Source organism: Cololabis saira, chromosome 14 (assembly GCF_033807715.1).
Source record: "Cololabis saira isolate AMF1-May2022 chromosome 14, fColSai1.1, whole genome shotgun sequence".
Lineage (NCBI taxonomy): Eukaryota > Metazoa > Chordata > Actinopteri > Beloniformes > Belonidae > Cololabis > Cololabis saira.
This window is the reverse complement of record NC_084600.1, coordinates 8,591,049-8,609,923: the sequence shown is the minus strand read 5'-3', so window position 1 is coordinate 8,609,923 and position 18,875 is coordinate 8,591,049. Positions and strand designations below refer to the sequence as shown.

Sequence of the window (18,875 nt, the reverse complement as noted above, 5' to 3'; positions counted from 1 at the left end):
GAGAGGAAGTCCGTCACCCGGTTCCTGTCTCCAGGCAGGAACATCGCCCGAAGGCCGGGCAGGCGAGGAGCTGTCCACGCTAGGAGGCCCCGGGACACCTGCAGCAGCTGTGCAGAGTCGGGGCCCCCTCTGGTGGCCGATCAAGGAACAGTGGACACACTGTCCGACCGACCCGGCACGTGCCTCCCCCACAGGAGTTGCAAAAAATGTTAGTGTGAAGTGCAGAGCCCAGAGCTCCAGCACGTTGATGTGGCGCGTGCAGACCCGGGAGGACTACTGATGACAGCCTCCCGGCAGGGAGGGGAAAGCGCCTAAGGGCACACCCCTCAGCCGGAATGTCCCGCCTTTCCAGGGTGCAAGGGTATAGACACACACCCGCGAAACCCTGACCAGCCTGCGCCCGTGCCTCTTGGCATCCAGGCGAGGCTGTCCAGCCACATTGCAGGGGGCGTAGCGACAGCAGGCCCAAAGGTATAAGAGGGGCAATGGTTGCCATCACGCACCTGGTGAAAAAAATCCTCGGTGACAGGGAGAGCCCGCACAGGAGCACCCTGAACCGACAACGGTGGCCCCGGTAGGCGAACCCCCGGAACTACCGGTGATGTGCCGCGACCGGCACGTGAAACAAGCGCCCTGTAGGTCCACAGTTGCAAACCACTTCCTCCTGACCAACGCAGAGCATCTGCTGTGGTCAAGCCTCCGGAAGGGCAGGACCTTCATGTATTCGTCGAGGTCCCTCAAGTCCAAGATGGGACGACGTCCGTCGTCTCTCTTGCTGACGAGAAAGTAGCTCAAGTAGAACCCCCAGGCCGCGGCGGGGGGTCCACCGGCATGATGGCGCTCTTGGCCAGTAGGGCGGGCAACACCTGAGCCCGAGCCGGAATGTTTGCCGGGTCTCTGACGATGGTCATCTCAACCCGGCCGGAGATAGGAGGCCGGTGTCGGAACTGCAATACGTACCCCTGGGCTAGGGTGGAAACCACCCGGGCCCCAATGAGCAGGCAGCCCAGTAACCGAGCTGCTGCCGGAAAAGTAGCTGACGACCGGCTCCGTGGCCTTAGCGCCGTCTCCCCCGGGCTCCGGACGTCCCGGGGGGGCGACGGTCGGGATCAACGCCCCGACGCTGGTGGGACAGTCCGCGCACAGGGGGGCGAAAGTCACCAGCAGGCTGACTCACAGACCGCTGAAAGCCGCGCCGGCCGCCGTGGGCAGGCGGCCGGGGGCGAGGCCCGGGGGCCGGTGAAGGGCCTCCCGGTGTACAGGAAGCGGCCGCACCCCTGTGAAGGTACACCAGCCGCTGCCTGGTCTCATCAGCCAGGGCGGTGCGGTTCAGAGCTTCCAGGGCAGTTGCCCCAAACAGCTCCCCCGGTTCTGCCGGTGCCTGACGAAGAACCCTACGAGCAGTCTCCGTCAGGGGTGACTGCCCCAGTCAGACATGACGGCGCGTGTGCACCAGGGTGGACATCAGCCGCCCCAGTTCCCTCGCGTGGGAGGCCAAAAGCCTGTAGGGATATGTCACACATGTCCTGTGTGGAATCATCCACCTGTGCATCCTGCAGGGAGGTGGAGAGAGCCAGTAGCAGATGAAAAAGGGTGTTCCCCAGCCGGCCGATGCGTGCCGCTGTTTCATAAGCCTTACAAATATGCCCATCAGTAACCCTACTCTGGGTAGAGGGGCACTTGGGATCTGGCTTCAGAGCCTCATCAGGAGCCACTATCAGTGCTGCAATGGAGGGCTCGATGGGGGGGGCATGTGGTGGAGACCAGCCACAGCAGCGTCCTCCATCGCCGTCAGAGCACGGTCATCAGCCGGCTGTGACATCTCTCCAGCATGAGTGCAGCTCCCTCAAAAAAATCCGACGAAGACGGAATGTGAATTCCACCGGAGAAGGATTGCGCCTGTGGAAGGCGCTAGAGGCCACCTCCGCACGCGGTGCATTCGGCTGCAAGTGTGCCAGGGCAGTGCGGATAATGCTCTGCACGGAGGAACAAACCGTCCCCTCCCGAGAGCTCTGGGCAGATGAGTGCGAGGAGAACCCCGAGCGCTGTGAGGCCGGGTCCCCTGATGACACGTTGAAGTGGCTCGCCGAGGCTGCAATGGATATGGCGTCCTCCGGCAGCGGCGGTGGCGACCCCAGAGCAAACTCTGGCACGGCAGGTTCCACCTGGCCAGTACCAGGTTGCAGATTGAGGAGGGGCGCCCTCATCTGCTCCATGTCGGCAGCCAAGCGATCTACCTTCGAGGAGAGCTGGCTCGTCATCCGCCGTCGTTTGGGGGCCCCCACCACTCTCTTTGCCGATCGCTTCAGAGAAGACCCCGGCTGAGATGAGGGGAGGCTGGCCAACGGCCCCGCTGCTCAGGGCCGAGGCACGACACGCAGAGGTCCTGGTCATCCGCAGGGTCCAGGGCGGCCATGCACCCTGGGCATGAACGCTCCATCACAGCGACCGGTGGGAGAGGGAGCGGACACGCTGCCGTCGCCACGGATGTGCTGGCAGGAGAGAGGAGCGGACACGCTGCCGTTCACACGAATGTGTCGGTGGGAGCGGTCACGCTGCCGTCACCACGGATGTGCCGGTGGGAGAGGGGAGCGGACGCGCTGCAGTCACCACGTAGGTGTCGGTGGGAGAGGGGAGCGGAAACGCTGCCGTCACCACAGCGAGCACGCTGCCGTCACCACCAATATGCTGGCGGGGGAGGGGAGCGGTCACGCTACCGTCAGCACGGATGTGTCAGTGGGAGAGGGGAGCAGAAACGCTGCCGTCACCACAGCGAGCACGCTGCCGTCACCACCAATATGCCGGTGGGAGAGGGGAGCGGCCACGCTACCGTCAGCACGGATGTGTCAGTGGGAGAGGGAGCGGACACGCTGCCGTCACCACGGATGTGCTGGTAGGAGAGACGAGCGGACACGCTGCCGTCCACACGAATGTGTCGGTGGGAGCGGTCACGCTGCCGTCCACACGAATGTGTCGGTGGGAGAGGGGAGCGGTCACGCTGCCGTCACCACGGATGTGCCGGTGGGAGAGGGAGCGGACGAGCCGCCATCACCACGTAGGTGTCGGTGGGAGAGGGGAGCGGAAACGCTGCCGTCACCACAGCGAGCACGCTGCCATCACCGCCAATGTGCCGGCGGGAGAGGGGAGGGCCACGCTACCGCCAATACGGATGTGTCAGTGGGAGAGGGGAGCGGAAACGCTACCGTCACCACAGCGAGCACGCTGCCGTCACCACCAATATGCCGGTGGGAGAGGGGAGCGGCCACGCTACCGTCAGCACGGATGTGTCAGTGGGAGAGGGAGCGGACACGCTGCCGTCACCACGGATGTGCTGGTAGGAGAGACGAGCGGACACGCTGCCGTCCACACGAATGTGTCGGTGGGAGCGGTCACGCTGCCGTCCACACGAATGTGTCGGTGGGAGAGGGGAGCGGTCACGCTGCCGTCACCACGGATGTGCCGGTGGGAGAGGGAGCGGACGAGCCGCCATCACCACGTAGGTGTCAGTGGGAGAGGGGAGCGGAAACGCTGCCGTCACCACAGCGAGCACGCTGCCGTCACCGCCAATATACAGGCGGGAGAGGGGAGGGCCACGCTACCGTCAACACAGGTGTGTCAGTGGGAGAGGGGAGCGGAAACGCTGCCGTCACCACAGCGAGCACGCTGCCGTCACCGCCAATATGCAGGCGGGAGAGGGGAGGGCCACGCTGCCGTCACCACGGCTATGAGAAAAGGCGAAAATAGGCGTCTTTACTCAAAAAGAAGAGAACAATCCTCTCTCGTTTCTTTCCTTTTTTTTTTTTTTTTTTTTCAAAAGAAAAAAATAATCTGCAAGGAAAAAATAATGTCACATTAATAAAGTGGGAGAGGGAGCGAAACGCTGCCGTCACCACAAATGAGCCGGTGGGAGAGGGGCGTGGCCTTCACCACGGCTGTAAGAAAGACCAAAAAAGGTGTTTGTATTGTTTTTTCAAAAGAACAAAATAATCCTTTTCTGTCTTCTTTTTTTCCTTTTTTTTTTTTCAAAAGAAAAAAATAATCTGCAAGGAAAAAATAATGTTGTCACATTAATAAGTGGGGAGAGGAAGCGAAACGCTGTCTCCCTGCGCAGATTGTGATCAGGTGTCAGGCGCAGCTTGACAGCTTACCTTCTGTCAGCTGGGCAGGGGGGCGGGGCGGGGAGACGCCGCCGCCGCCGCAACGAACACCAATAAATACCGCGTGGCCACAGCCTCTCGGAGGACGACAGAGATCGTTACTCCTACCTTACGGCACGAAGCTGCACAGAGGCCGGCGGTTTTAGGGAGGAAAGGAAGAAGCTTTCAACCAGCCTTCTATTTCCGTCCTGTACTTCAGACGCGCGATGCGAGAAGAATAAGGAGAAGATCCCATGCTGACGCCGGAAGATATACCCTTCCGGGGGTCATGCAGGGGTCACGGGTGACGTGACATTGTTGGTATTGTACTCGACATGCGCATGCGCGAGGGAAGATATCCAGTGCTTACAGCACCGCCTGGCGGTCAGTAGGGACGAAATAGAACAGCACGAATTCCATGATAAGTTCTTCTTCTTCTTAGTCTTCCTCTTCGATATCATCTTCTTCTTGGTCATCAAGTTAATGCCTGAAATTGTTCATCAAACCCTAGCTCACTTGATCCATGCAAAAAGAAATGCAAAATCAAACAGCACAAGCAAGTGTAAAAAAGTAATAGTAGGAGTAAAAATAAATCCAAAAGGAAAAGCAAAACCTAGATCCAATAGAGGTATAGTGCCATCTCAAATAAAGCAAAGTCCCTTTTTTGTTTTGTTTTTTTTTACCAGGAAATTGGATAAGCAGTTATTGTTTCTCATAGGACATCTAACCGTGCCTCAACATTATAATCAAAGGCCAATACCGCCAATGTCAAAGGAACACAGAGAAGACCAGAACGGCATCAGTGCTGTCACTGAGAGAGAAGAGACAGATGTGGGACGTCTCAGGATTTTCACAATTAAAGGTGGACAGCAACATGGACTGTAGCTCATGATTTTCATTTAACTGATCATTTGGGTTTAATTCAGGTTGGCTTGACCAGATTTCTGTTGCACTGCAGCTCTTCGAACAATAGATCCATGGAAGAAGCCTGCGATATTTGCAGAAACAGATTATAAAGCAAGAACAAATGTGATTTACAGCTATACTAATCAAATTATTTTATAAACATGTTCTAGATAATACATACAAACTGAATTGATATAATGTATTTAAAAACAAATACAAATCTTTTATCACCTGTGATAGTATGATAAACATCTTGAAAACAAATAGGAAAAAAAGATTTTTATATTTTTTTCAGACTCATTTGGGCTAAAATAATCTGATTGACCCAAAAGAGATGATAAAGTGTTATGAAAGTAACGTTTTCATCAGCGAAATACATACTTCTGATGATATACAGGCAAAAATAACTCTAAGTCCTTATTTCTTCTATTTTCCTTAAAAAGGGAAGAAATAAATGATGCTATGGTAAAATGGTGTAATCATGGTAATCCGTGTTAATGTGCCTAAGGGGCTCTTAAGGATTACGCGCAGCGCTTTGATAATCAAGCCTCTCTGCTTTCCCCACAGAGGGGAAAAAGGAAGTGGACCCTCTAGAAAGTGTTTTGATAAAAAAACAAAAGTAAAAAGCACTGTGAAAGTATTCTTTCAGAATATAGATATGAGGTTATCTGACAGCTGAAGGTCACTGAAATTAGGTGAATGATAATAATGCACAGTTGTAAATGAACAATGGAAAAGACACAAGTGCTGAGGTTTTGCGATTACCCAGACACAGTAGACCAGTTAACTCCATTAGATCCAATAATTTAACTCAAGAAAAACACAGTTCTCCATACAGCCGCACCTTTATTGCAAATACGTTTATTACTTCTTCTTACTCCTTTTCGAACATTTCAAGACTACTGTTGCTACAAAAAAAAAAAATGCATCTCTTGTATACTCCTATCATGTTTGAAATAAAGACTTTTGATTTGAATTGAGTTTCACTTTTCTTTTGCAAAAAAAGTGTAATACAAAGCGACTTGTCACACGCCAGTCAGTCAGGAGACTCGGTTTAATTACCATGACATTGATTTGAAAACAAGGCAGGCCAGAAATCATGTAGGTTTGACCCGACCTGTATCTACAATACTGGGATTCTGGTTTAATTCAGTCGCTTCAGAGACAGCCAGAAAAACTGGGACTTCAAATGACATCTCAAGGGGAAATGATAAACCTACTGCCATCAACAGTACTTCCTCAACAACTGATCCTCCGAAACGTTTAATAGTTTTCTGCTCCTACAGTAAAATAAGCAGCATTGTATGACTCCTCACCATCTTCATCCTCCCTGACCTGAGTGCGGCCTTCGATACCATCTGTCACACCACCCTCCTCAACAGGTTATCTTCCATCGGCATCACCCACACTCCACTGGACTGGTTCACATCATACCTCTCTGGCCGCACTCAGTTCATTCAACTCAAGTCCCTGAAATTCAATTCAATTCAATTCAACTTTATTTATATAGCGTCTAATACAACAGATGTTGTCTCTAGACGCTTTCCAGAGATCCAGAACATGAACATAAACATAAACATAAACATAAACCCCCAAGCAATTATTACATAAACAATGGCAGGTAAAAACTCCCTTAGTGGGAGAAAAGCCTTAAGCCAAACAGTGGCAAGGAAAAACTCCCCTTTAGGAGGGAAGAAACCTTGAGCAGGACCAGGCTCATAAGGGGGGACCCTCCTGCCGAAATCCATCCCCTCCTCCGTTACTTCTGGTGTGCCCCAGGGCTCTGGCCTGGGGACCCTACTCCTCATCATCTACCTCCTTCCCCTCGGCAATATCTTCCATAAATTCAACATCAATTTCCACTGCTATGCTGATGACACCCAGCTCTACCTCACCACCAAACCCTCGTCGTCTCTCACGCCCACCTCCCTTACTGACTGCATTTGTGAAATAAAAACCTGGTTCACCCAAAACCTCCTTGAATTAAAACTGACACCAACTGGCACCAAATCCACTTTATCCAAAACCGACAGCTTTTCTCTCACTATTGACAACTCCACAGTTTCCCCCTCCGCTCTGGACAGCACACTATCTTTTCAATCTCACATCAATAACATTACCGGGTCAGCCTACTTCCATCTACGTAACATCAGTCGCCTCTTTCTGTTGTTTCTTTTTTTTTTTTTTGCTGCTGCGGTTTTAAATGTTTTCTGATGTTTTTAAATGTGTTCTGCTGTTTTTATTTCTTTAATGTGTTTTGTACGGCGACCTTGAGTGCCAAGAAAGGCGCCTTTTAATAAAATGTATTATTATTAAAATGTACCCCACCCCCTCCCCTGGATGGAGATTTGATTTATAACCATTTGAAAAGAGTTTTATTGAAAGACGTTAAACAGCATGAGTACCACAAGTGCAAGTGACGACACGGCGGTGACGGTCGGAGGAAACTTACAGCCAGGTAACGTTCGGGGAGAGCTCAGGAACATCCTGAAGATTCACCTCCACACAGTCAACATCTGTTACTGAGCAGGCACAGCTCTCTGCATACTTCTGCAAGACTGCACACAGACACTCACTTTAGCGTTAGGGAAAATATCCAGAAAATATGAGACTTAGTGCTAAAAAGAAAAAGAAGCGTGGTAAACATAAACCATAAACACACACTTACGGCACTCATTCTCCAATGTTTGGATCACAGGCCTGTTCTGAAGCGTTTCACCAATTAAGTCTGCCAGGCCGACGTTGTCCCCTGCAAAGTCAAACAAGCAGCAAAGGTTGATGTATTTGTACTTTTCAGATATTTCATTCAATGAAAAACACTTTGAAGGTGACAATCCTCCTGCGGGAGATGTAAAGTGTCATCACCAGCACGGACGGATTCAATTTAGCAGAATAATTGCAAAATTATAACTCATGTCATTATGTTTTGACATAGTGGATGACCGTTGTTGTCAAGTCCCTGATACTTAAGATCCCCTGTCCTGTAGTTTGAGTTTGGCTTCGTTTGGTTTTAAAATGAGTGCACTTAGTAGCTGACTCATCCTTATGAATCAAATTAAGTACTTCTATATCGTCGGTTTTAGTACCGATCCATCATTTCCTTTTAAGGCCAGTAGAATAGGAACCTATTATTAGCTACAATTTAGGCTGCACACACACATGATTTTGACTTGGAGAAAGTTTCCTGTTGACTATTGGAAGAACATTCTCTTATGCCATTGCTGATTTAATGAAAGCCATATTTGTCATCAGGGAGACAGAGCAGAGCCGGGGGTAGCTGTCACGAATGCTGCAGCTTACGTTGAGTTACACTGAGGCAGTAGGTGAATCACGGTTGTTAATGAGATAAAATTACAGCCACTTCCGGTTCTTATGACACTCACAGATTTTATGAAATGTTTTGTTCCAAAGGAATTCACTCTAAAATGTTCAGACTTCCCAAAACTAGGCAATTTTACCTGTTGTAATATCAAAAACGTGATGTAAGACCTCATCCGGTTATGCTGCTGCTCTTCTCTGATGTGTCTGCTGTTTTCTTGTCCAACAAATTAATTTCTAGTATAGTTGATTAATTATGGTTTCTTGGGTTACATTTCCTTGAACTTCTGTTTGCGTTTGTGTTTAAGGTTTTTCACCTGCTTTTTGGACATTGACAACTTTCAAAATAAAAGAAAGAAAAGAAAGAATTGATTCCTGGTCACTGAGTGAATTCCAGTTCGAATCTCCTGAAGCAAGTTGCTTTTTCAAGTTAAAAGTCAGGGTCACTTGACAATAACTATCATTTGGTTACCAATCTTGTGCATATAGCAGGCTGATATCTATTTCAAAGAGCTGTGCTGAAGGCACACCACCTAAAGAGGAATAATGCATGCTAAAGACTTTTGATTAGTAGCAAGAAGGCTCAACCATTGTCAGGCCCAGACTGACGGGCCTTTCATGCCGAATGCGACAGGAGCCAGACTCATCCGTGGATCAGCACACTGTCAGTGGAGTTCCAGAGTACAGAGCACAACACGAGGCAAATAGGAAAAGTTTTTAAAGGTTTTCATTTCTTTGTTGGCAGTTCCTGGTTTGTGTGCAGCGTTTCGTGTCACCGGCATCTGTCCTGCATTTATCAAGAAAAAAACTTGTACTGATCATATTTTAACTACTGATTTCTTATTTATTGTATGTATTATTCTTCTTTCTTTTGTTCTTTTTTCTTTCTTTCTTTCCTTTTTTTCTTTTTTCTTTAAATTTGAAATCATGCTTTTTATTTTTTATGTTTTAATGTCTTTGTAAAGCACTTTGAATCACCTTGTTGTTAAATTGTGCTCTAGAAATAAACTTGCTTCACCTTAATCCTGCCCTAAATGTGCCAATTCACGTTTCGACACGAGTACTGCGCTGCGATGTCACAGTCAGACAGTTGTCCTGGGGGGGAAGGACGACTCTCGCTTGCGGTATCAGATCCTTGCTGCTTCCTGTGGGCAGATGGGTTTCTGATATGCATCGAGTGTGCCAGTCTGTCTCAGCACAACATCATCAAAGCTCAAGGTAAATGCAGAACTCTCTGGACTACACAGAGAAAAGGTGCAGATTTGAGAAATGCACCCTGTAGGGCACAAAGATGGTCTTAAAGCAATGCATTCAGATTTAAAGTTACAAAACTCTAACTGAAAACATAGTTGTTGATTCATAACATGAATCATTTCATGTCCTGATGACAGAAAGCACAGTTGCCCGGAGTTGCAAGAGGACATTTGTAGAACAGTATTGTTGTTGACATACTCACAGTTATCACGTTATTTACAGTCCAAAATAAAGTGGTTTGTTGATGGGAACAAGGATAGTATGCTGTTGAAATGTTTCTCATCCACAGAGCCGCGGGTTATTTATTTTGGCTTTTACAGTTGCAGGGCTATATTACGTACAGATGCAGAAAAAAAAGGGCAGGACCCGAAAACTGGCCATTGGCAAGGACAGGTAGTCTTTTTGAATAATGTGCCTTTTCATTTTTTGCTCATGATCCGCGTGGTTTCCCAGACCCAGTGTCCTTGTGACCAGTTTCCAACTCTATAACTCAATTAGTTGTAAAGAGTGCAGTGTGGGCAAGTTTTTCCATTGACTCAAGGATCCAGAGAGGCTACGAGGAGAGGAACACACGGATCTGAAGACCTACAGGAGGATGAACTAGTTTATTTGCTTGCTCTGAAAAAGAACATCTCTTTATGTCCGGTTTGGCAAAGAAGAGCTGTCACTTTTATGACAACGGTATAAAACTCTGTCGTGCATCCACAAGGTGGTCCTCATTTTGAATTAATCAAAATGCAAGAGACGGTCTAAAAGTTTGTGATTAAGAATCCTAGGTTGAGTGCTCATTGATATATGTGTGTGACCAGTGTGGTAGATGGTCTGGAATCAGAAAGAAAGCTGCCATCATGTTAAACACAGTGTACATACAGCAAATACAGGCCATTCAAAACCTTGTGACTCCCTTTTTTCCCAACACCAAGAAGACGAAGGAAATCATTGTCGACTTCAGGAGAACAAGGACCACACCGCACTCAGGCCTGAGTATCCGGACTGTTAACACCACCCACATTATTAAAAAGGCCCAGCATAACACTTCACTACAGGCAGACTGTCATTCTTACAGAAATCATGGGAGACTCAGTTGAAAACAACAATAGACAGTGATCCATGGGAGGACATTTTACTCTTACCCTCAAAAATATCAATATGCAACAGACTCAAGAGAAATGCAGTATAATATTCTACAGAATGTCTATATATCTCCATATATATAGAGTAAATATACAGCAGGGGCCTCTCCAAACTGTCAAAAATGTAAAACTAGATTAGGAACAAGATTGCACTGTCTTTTGGAATGTGAGAAGATTCAAAGTTTCTGGCGAACTGTATGTGATGAGGTTAGTGTAATAATCCAACAACAATTACAGCCAAACCCACTACTATGTCTACTGGGATGTTTCCCTGAATCACTAAGACGACATAAAAACACTTCACAGTTTTTTATTATATTGGGCCGAAAGGTTATTAAGTGGGACCTCCCTCAACACATTTGTGGAAGGAAGTCGTTGATAGCCGACTATATTTCTCTGGAAAGACTGAGGTTTGGAATTAGTGGTCAGAGGAGCCTTGTGCCAAGTGTTGGAGTACCTGGGAACTGCCTGAAATATTGGATTCACGGAGGACCTTGGGAATCATTACTTTGTATGTATTCTGGATCTGCTACATATTTAGAAGTATTTGTATATATAATGCATTGGACATGTATAATTTAAAAAAAATTATAATAAAAAGAATGTTAAAAAAAAAAAGAAAAAAAAGGCCCAGCACCGTCTCTTCCTCCTGAGAACGCAGAGGAGGAACAAATTCTTAAGATTCAGAATCGATTATCAAGATTTGATTCGATTCGATTCCGATATTGATTTGGATTAGTGTTATTAAAACTGTTTTTTGAACTGTTGCATGAATTATATGACTGTGTAGTTATGCAACATATTAATACTGGTATTATATTGAGATTAAACAGCAAGTATTGCAGCTAATGATGCTGTAAGGACCAATCACCTCCCAGAATGTTGATAGAACTGCTTTCAGAAACATCGTGTGGGTCAGAATTACCAAACAGATCCAGGGAGGAAACAGAGACGTATGAAATCGGTTTTATTTTTTCCCACATTCCGTTTAAATTTCATTCATACAATTTTTGAGAATTTGGTTTTCAGCATTTTATGCAAATGTAACCCCAAAACAGTATATAAAGTAATGAAATATAGACAATTTATGCAATTATAACTGAAAACTGTAATGTTTTCATTCCTTTAAACATATTTAAAGGCAAAAACATGGCACCAGTTATTCTTGTGTCCAACAAAACATTCCTTTTGTTGGGCATAAACAAAACCGTAAGTTGTACCGTATTTTCAAGACAATACGGCGCGCCATGTGGAAAGGCGCAGCCTCAGTTATGTGTGCCATTTCTGTATTTAACACACACAAACAGCGCACCGAATGAAAAGGCCCCATCTACACACACATATGGCGCGCCGCCTTACAACACACACACAAGCATACAAGTGTGCGTATTTAAAAATAGAGCAGGAGCAAAACTGAGTTTGTGCTTTATTTAAGTCTTTATTACAAAGTACTAAAATTTTTTAAATCACCAATGAATAATCAAAAATTAAAACAAGTGTCATTAATCAAACCCATCAAAGTCCTCATCCTCCGTTTCTGAGTAAAACAGCTGCGCTAAATCAAATATGCAACAGTTGTCAGGACTCAGGACCAGGAGAACTGCTCAGCGCTGCGACGGACACGAGCCGGGCGCGCAGCTCTCTGGCCACTCTGGCCCGATCAGCGTGATCGGGCTGCGGATGAAGCCCGACGGGCTGAGTCCTGACAACTGTTCCACTTTCTTCGCTGTCAGAGTCACTTTCCGTGCCGTGCAGCCCCTCGGAAACTATGCCTGCTTTTGCAAAACAGTCCTAGCAGACACGTTAGCCCACTCATCAATCCATCAACAGTAAACGACGGAGCCCGCCCGCCGGGCAGGCCGACCTCCCCGCCTGCCACCGGGCAGGCCGACCTCACACACATTCAAAACACATTCAGCGCACTACGTCATTGGGCACGTGGCACATTTTGAAAAAAAAAAAAAGACGTTTATATGCGCCTATATGCGCCTAATGGAATCGATTTTTAGGAATTAATATGAGAATCGATCTAGAATCGGAAAATAAATTTTTCCAACACAGGCCTACTCAAGAACTTCGACCGCTGCACTAAGAGAATATCCTGACCTACGGATGTACTGTAGCTGCTGTCCCTGCAGGATGCTGCCGAGCAAAATCTTGTTGTATACTGTACAATGATAATAAAGCTTCTTATTCGTATTCTTTTTCATGGTCGTATACGTGTCAGAGGGCCAGGTGTTCGCTAATGAAGTTTCCCAACAGGGAGTTCACTAAGGACTTGCTTTGATGTTGAAGTGACAAGCTCACTATAATCCACAAAAGAGCGCTCTTTTCATCTTTGAACAGCTTTTGAAAAGGTGTGCTTTTGTTTGCGTTTGACACATCAAGCCAGTATTAGTATTAGCTTTAGAAAAATTAGAACCCTTTTCAAACTAATAACATTTTTGTTGTTAATTAATTTAAAAGAGCTTATAGAGGTAGTTACAAATCCATAGCTGCATCCAAGATCTTTTATGAGCCGCAGTCCAAATGCAGAAATCCACGAGGGTGTGAAGACGCCTGTAAACCTCTCGAGCACCGTGTGGCCGAGTCCAAGTATTAACAAGCCATGAGGAAGGTAATCTCTCTGAGCACACTGCCGAGGAGCCTCAAACCCCTAAAGCTCCTTCTGATGCAGAGGAGCACTGGCTCAAACGGAGGGGCTTTCAGATTCAACCCCGTTACTTTCCCTGGACTAAGGCCACGTTTACACAGAGCCGGGTATTTACAAAAACGGATATTTCCCCATCTACGTTTTGAAAAATACCATAATTTACATGAACCCGCATAAATAGCTGTTAAGGTGCTATGAGCAGCCAAACCTACAGGGGGCAGTGTAACGAGAAGGTAAAGTCATGCTAGCCAATCACAATCCTGGAAAAAAACATCAACAAATGACACGAGTAACTTCCAGTTACTTCCAAGATGAACGAGAGTCTTTCGTTTGGGGTGACAGAGAAGTGGAGTTACTTTTAAGTGTGACTTTAGAATAATAAAACAGGTAAAATACAAGAAAATATTGACGGTTACAAACTAATTGTAAACACAGGTCGCACTCATGACGCTGGTGACGTTTCTGTCTCATGATGTGACGTTCTGAAGCCTAAATGTCCGTTTCCCTCTGTTTACAAGCAAACGTGAAGACAGGGTTTTTACAAATCTCCACTTTGGCCGGAGTTTTCAGAAATGATGGTTTTTGGTGACTTTGAGCTTCGTTTTCGTGTAAACGAACGGCCAAACGCATGAAAACACCACCGTTTTTGCTACGTGTTAACGGGTCCTAAGAACTCGGGTGGAAGGCAAACTGGGCCGCTGAACTGCAGGTAGGGGAGAGGAGTCCGGGGGAGTTATCCGGTGCTTCCCCAAATACACCGATTTTATGACGTCCTCGGCTCTGAGGATGAGGATGTCGCAGACGTCCTCGTCTTGTTATCAATAAACCACACGCAGGTCCCATCATCCCGCGCCGTTCTGTGTACAGTATATCAGACCTGACACGTGATTAAGTGTCCCCTGGACGGGAGGTCATTGAGGGGGCCGCTGGACATGTGACCCTGTCAATACACGGGTACCCAGCAATGGAAAAGGGGTGTCTGAGCTCCTCCAGGCAGACTGAGCTACTCACACACAGATCAGAGAAACCTCATTTTAACGGCCTGTTTGGGACCAACTCACTGATCTCATTCTTCACATGGCGCTTTTACACTAGTACCTGCTCAGCCTCGTCTCGACTCGACTCACCTTGCCCTCGTTTCTTTTTAATACCCAGATGAGAAGTAGGAGGTTGGAGTGAAGCTGCTGTGACGTATTTGATTGTGTATCTAAAGGAAGAAGACAACAACACTAAAAATGTAGAACCTGGAGGAGATGATAGATGTGCTGCTGGGTCTGTGACTTGTGTTCGATATCAAGTTAAAAATGAGAGAGAGAGAAGCTTCAAGCGGCGACGCTTTTTTTTTGTTTGTTTGTCTCGGCGCTGCTGAAAAGTCAGCTGGAGCCGTGAGCAGCTATGAAGAGACAGAGCTCCTGGTAGATCTGGTCGTTCCTTATCACCCGTCTAGATCCCTTTTTAATTCTCTCCTCAGCACCAGGTTTATGAACATCTGCACCTCAGAGTTGGATCATGAAACAGACTTTTGCTGCCATTGCTGGTTGAATAAAATGAACCAGAATCCGTCAGAGTCTCTTTCTCTGATTTCCACCTCCTGACTCAGACGTCTGACTCCAACCCCCCGACCAATCGGTGGCCTGTAGTGTGATGATGTCAGATACAGCCGACTCAGCCGCTTAGAACCTCTGCAGAGTAGATACAGAAAAGCATCTACTCGGCACGTTAGACCGCTAGTGGGAAAGAACCAAACTGAGGCGAGAGGAGTGGAGTAGGTACTAGTGGAAAAGCGCCAAAAGTTCATGAAAATAGGTGAGTCCTAGAACTTTACATTTACAGATTCACCTCTTTTTATCCCATCACAGAACAGTACATCTTAAGACGTCGCCCCAACCTACCGCTGTGTTTCATCCCGGCTCCTTCAATCTCCCTTGCAAACTACCCCGGTGCCTGCAGGAGATTAAGCCAACAGAACCACAGGCCCTAAACGTGCTCAGGTACCCTCACCATGGGACACTTCATTTTAAATATCAGCAATGTTGAATTATATTTTATGCTTTTCTTCAGGCTTGAAAAACACGAAAAGCCACACTTCTCCCTGACAGCGAGTAAAACAAACATTCAGTCCAGCTAACTTTTCTTCCAGCTGTACTCATTTACAGGAAACAGAGCAGATCGACAACCTCAGACTCTTGTAAGTACATCAGACAGGTAGCTGGGCAACTGGTAGACCCACAGGTAGGGAGTTACAGCAGAATGTAAACGCTGTCTTAAATAAGTCATAACTGTATTGTCACAAAATGTAAGATTAACTGGAAAGCATATGTCCTCTGGCTGCATCTTGTAATCTTTCGATTAAGAGTATGATCAGAATAATGGAGAAACGCGCTTCTTGTGGAGTCCAAACTCCACTGAGAGAGTTCTCTGAGACGAACTGCTGCAGGACACGCAACCAACAGCCCCTCAAAGCAAAGACAGATTGCATAAATTGCCAAAAAGCCTCCAGCATACTTAAGATACAACAACAAGGACCAAAATAAAACAAAAACAAAATAAAATACATGTGTCACGCCTCTTCATTTCAACTTCCAACTCTCTTACAGGCTTTACTTGTGGAGCACACTTACGTACTGTAGACCTTCTCAGTGAGGGCGACAAGGAAGGTTTGCATAAATTGTTGCGTGAGACCGAGTTGTTCCCATGCTGTGGAGTGCTTAGTGACAGAAAGTTGATGGATTTCTCAGTATTAAGCATAGCATGCATTGTCTGACCCAAATAAAATAAAATAACAAAAATGTGGATCTCTCCTTGCCTGGTATCGCGGCCATTGGTTCCAGCCAGCTAAGCAGACTCATCTGCAGAGCAGTTTTTGCAGTAGAGATGCACAGGTGCCATAATATTGTCGATGTGTGCTTGTGTTTCTTCTCTCTTTTACTGATTTAAATGATCTATACAAAAATAGATTTGAGCTTCGGCTTCCTCTGTTTTTCCTAATTTTTCTCCCTCTCATTTTATGATCCAGTTGCTGTTGTAAATCTGCAACTGCTTACCACAACGCCACTCGTCTGCTCCGTTGGGACAGTCTTTGTGTCCGTTGCAGTGCAGCACCTGAGGGAGACATTCACTCATGTTTCCACACGGGAACTGGCCCAGGGGACATCCCGCCTCTTCTTCCACTCTGCTGGCCACCAATGCTGAGACACAGGAAAAAAAGACAAGAAAAAGAGGACAATTGGCATTTTATTTGAAACTTTTATTTTCCATCCACCAGATTTTTAGTACCAAAATTAAATAAATAAATACATCATTCATTAATTCATTAATAAAAAGGTTTCATTAATTAATTAAAATGGGAATTAAATATATCATTAATTAATTCAATGTATCATGAATTAATTAAATGTGTCATTAATTAATTAAAATTGGAATGAAATATGTCATTAATTAATTAAAATACAATTCATTTTAAGTAAAAAAAAAATTAAATTATTTCAGTATTTAATTAATTAATAACACATTTAAATAATGATTTCGTGTTGCGTGTGAATCATGAAATGTCAAACTGTCAGTTTCACTCGTCAAACTCAGTGGGCGGATTCCCAACACCTCATTGGTTCCCCCGCACATCAAGTCAAGGCACGGTCGACATCTTGGTGGGAAAGTGCAGAAATAACTCCAACAACTTCTATCAGTTCCTCTGCTTTACACGCTACATGCTCGGGGTCAGCAGGTCCTGCTTACTCTGCAAGGTCCAAGATATCGCTCACCAACTCTCTACAGAGTTCACGAAAACCCTCCAAACTCACAGCTGCCATGTTTAGAAAGCCTTCCTCTTCTACCTCCAGTTTCAGATCAGACTAAAGCAGTGGATTCCACTGGATTCGCGTGAGGACTGAACCCCTTATTAACTGCAGCTCTGCTGCTCAGGAGAATAAGCTGAAACTCCTCCAGGACCATTTGAGCAGTTGATCAAATCAGACAGGAAACAACTACTTCAAGTTCCTGGAGCTGAAGCTCATAAAACAGTACGTGGGCCAGCCCTACTGTAACTCAATACATCATGCAAACTCCTGTAACAATTATGCCTCGCTTACAGAACAGCAAAATATTTCACAATCGCAGAACATGGCAAACAGCTTCACTGCTGGAACAAGTTCCTGCATGAAATGAAAGATAAGAATCTCTCCAACAATAGGATGAAGAAATAATTACAGAATGATGAGCAGCATTGCCTAGCATCTTCTGGCCACTTCGAAAGCGACAAATGAAACATGAAAAGAGCTAAACATTCCGATCAGTGGACGTATGGACCTGGTTATTCCTGGCCCTCTAAACGTTGCTCTTCTGACTTGTGTCACAACAAAGCAGGGCAATATCACATTCATGAATACACAAAATATATAGAAATAGAGGATAGAAACCACATTCTGCTTTCAAAGACATGACTAAAGCCTGAATTATGGTTCTGCATCAAACCAACGCAGAGCACACGCCGTCACCGTGACGCCGTCGTGAACCTTCGGACTTCTCCGTCACTCCATTTCTCCACGGTGCAGTACCCCCCGTGACCGCTAATTTGCGATCTTTTCCTGAATAGTTTATCCGACTTTTTCCGGTCACAGTGAATCAAAGAGATAAGGACAACTATTGTGCAAAAAAAGAGTGTAACAAAGTAATGCAAACATTTCATCTCAGTGCAACATCTAACCAACAACAGTTGCTGGAAAAAATGACCTCACTGGCAGCTAACACATACACTTCCACAAACAAAGAAAAGAATAAGAGCTGTTTTCAGAAGCTAGAAGAAACAAGTAAGCTACATGATGTAAAGAAAATTCTTAATATTTTTTCTCCGAGCCTGCAAAAACCAGAGACAAAAATTGCACAATGCTGTCAATGTTTAAAGACTGATACCACAGTACTACCTTCTTCACATAGAAGCTACTACAATACAGTATGTACTGTAAACTGATCCAGGGGTCGTCGTGAGTATGTATTATGCCATCGTAAAAACAACTGTGCTACAGTTGCAATCAGACGCTGGTCACGTGACTGGTCACGAGTGCTCTGCTCTGCTGTCATGGAACGTTGCATTATGGGAGCACTGCAAAAACTCAAAATCTTACCAGGAATATTTGTCTTATTTCTAGTTAAAATGTCTAATATTTAGTCAAAAAATTGTCATTACACTTAAAACAAGAGTCATTACCAAAAAAATAACTTTTCACCTGTTTCAAGTAAATTTTCACTTGAAATAAGTAGAAAAATCTGCCAGTAGAACAAGATTTATCTTCTCATTACAAGCAAACAAAATCTTGTTCCACTGGCAGATTTTTCTACTTATTTCAAGTGAAAATCTACTTGACACAGGTGAAAATTGTTGTTTTTTCCAGTGATGAGTTTTGTTTTAAGTGTAATGAGATTTTTTTTTTACTAAAAATGAGACATTTTAACTAGAAATAAGACAAATATTCTTGTTAA

The 18,875-nt window shown here is 45.7% G+C and overlaps 1 protein-coding gene across 1 annotated transcript in view; it reads right to left on the bottom strand.

Moving 5' to 3' along the window:
- The window catches only part of LOC133460164 (relaxin receptor 2-like), a 91,388-nt gene that overhangs the window by 62,592 nt on the left and 9,921 nt on the right, over positions 1 to 18,875 (bottom strand). Inside the window, exons 2-4 of the mRNA XM_061740726.1 lie at positions 16,445 to 16,609; positions 7,711 to 7,791; positions 7,495 to 7,600 (exon numbers count right to left, since the gene is read on the bottom strand). Of these exons, the coding sequence (XP_061596710.1) occupies positions 7,495 to 7,600; positions 7,711 to 7,791; positions 16,445 to 16,609 (352 nt within the window). The remainder of the gene's footprint in view (positions 1 to 7,494; positions 7,601 to 7,710; positions 7,792 to 16,444; positions 16,610 to 18,875) is intronic.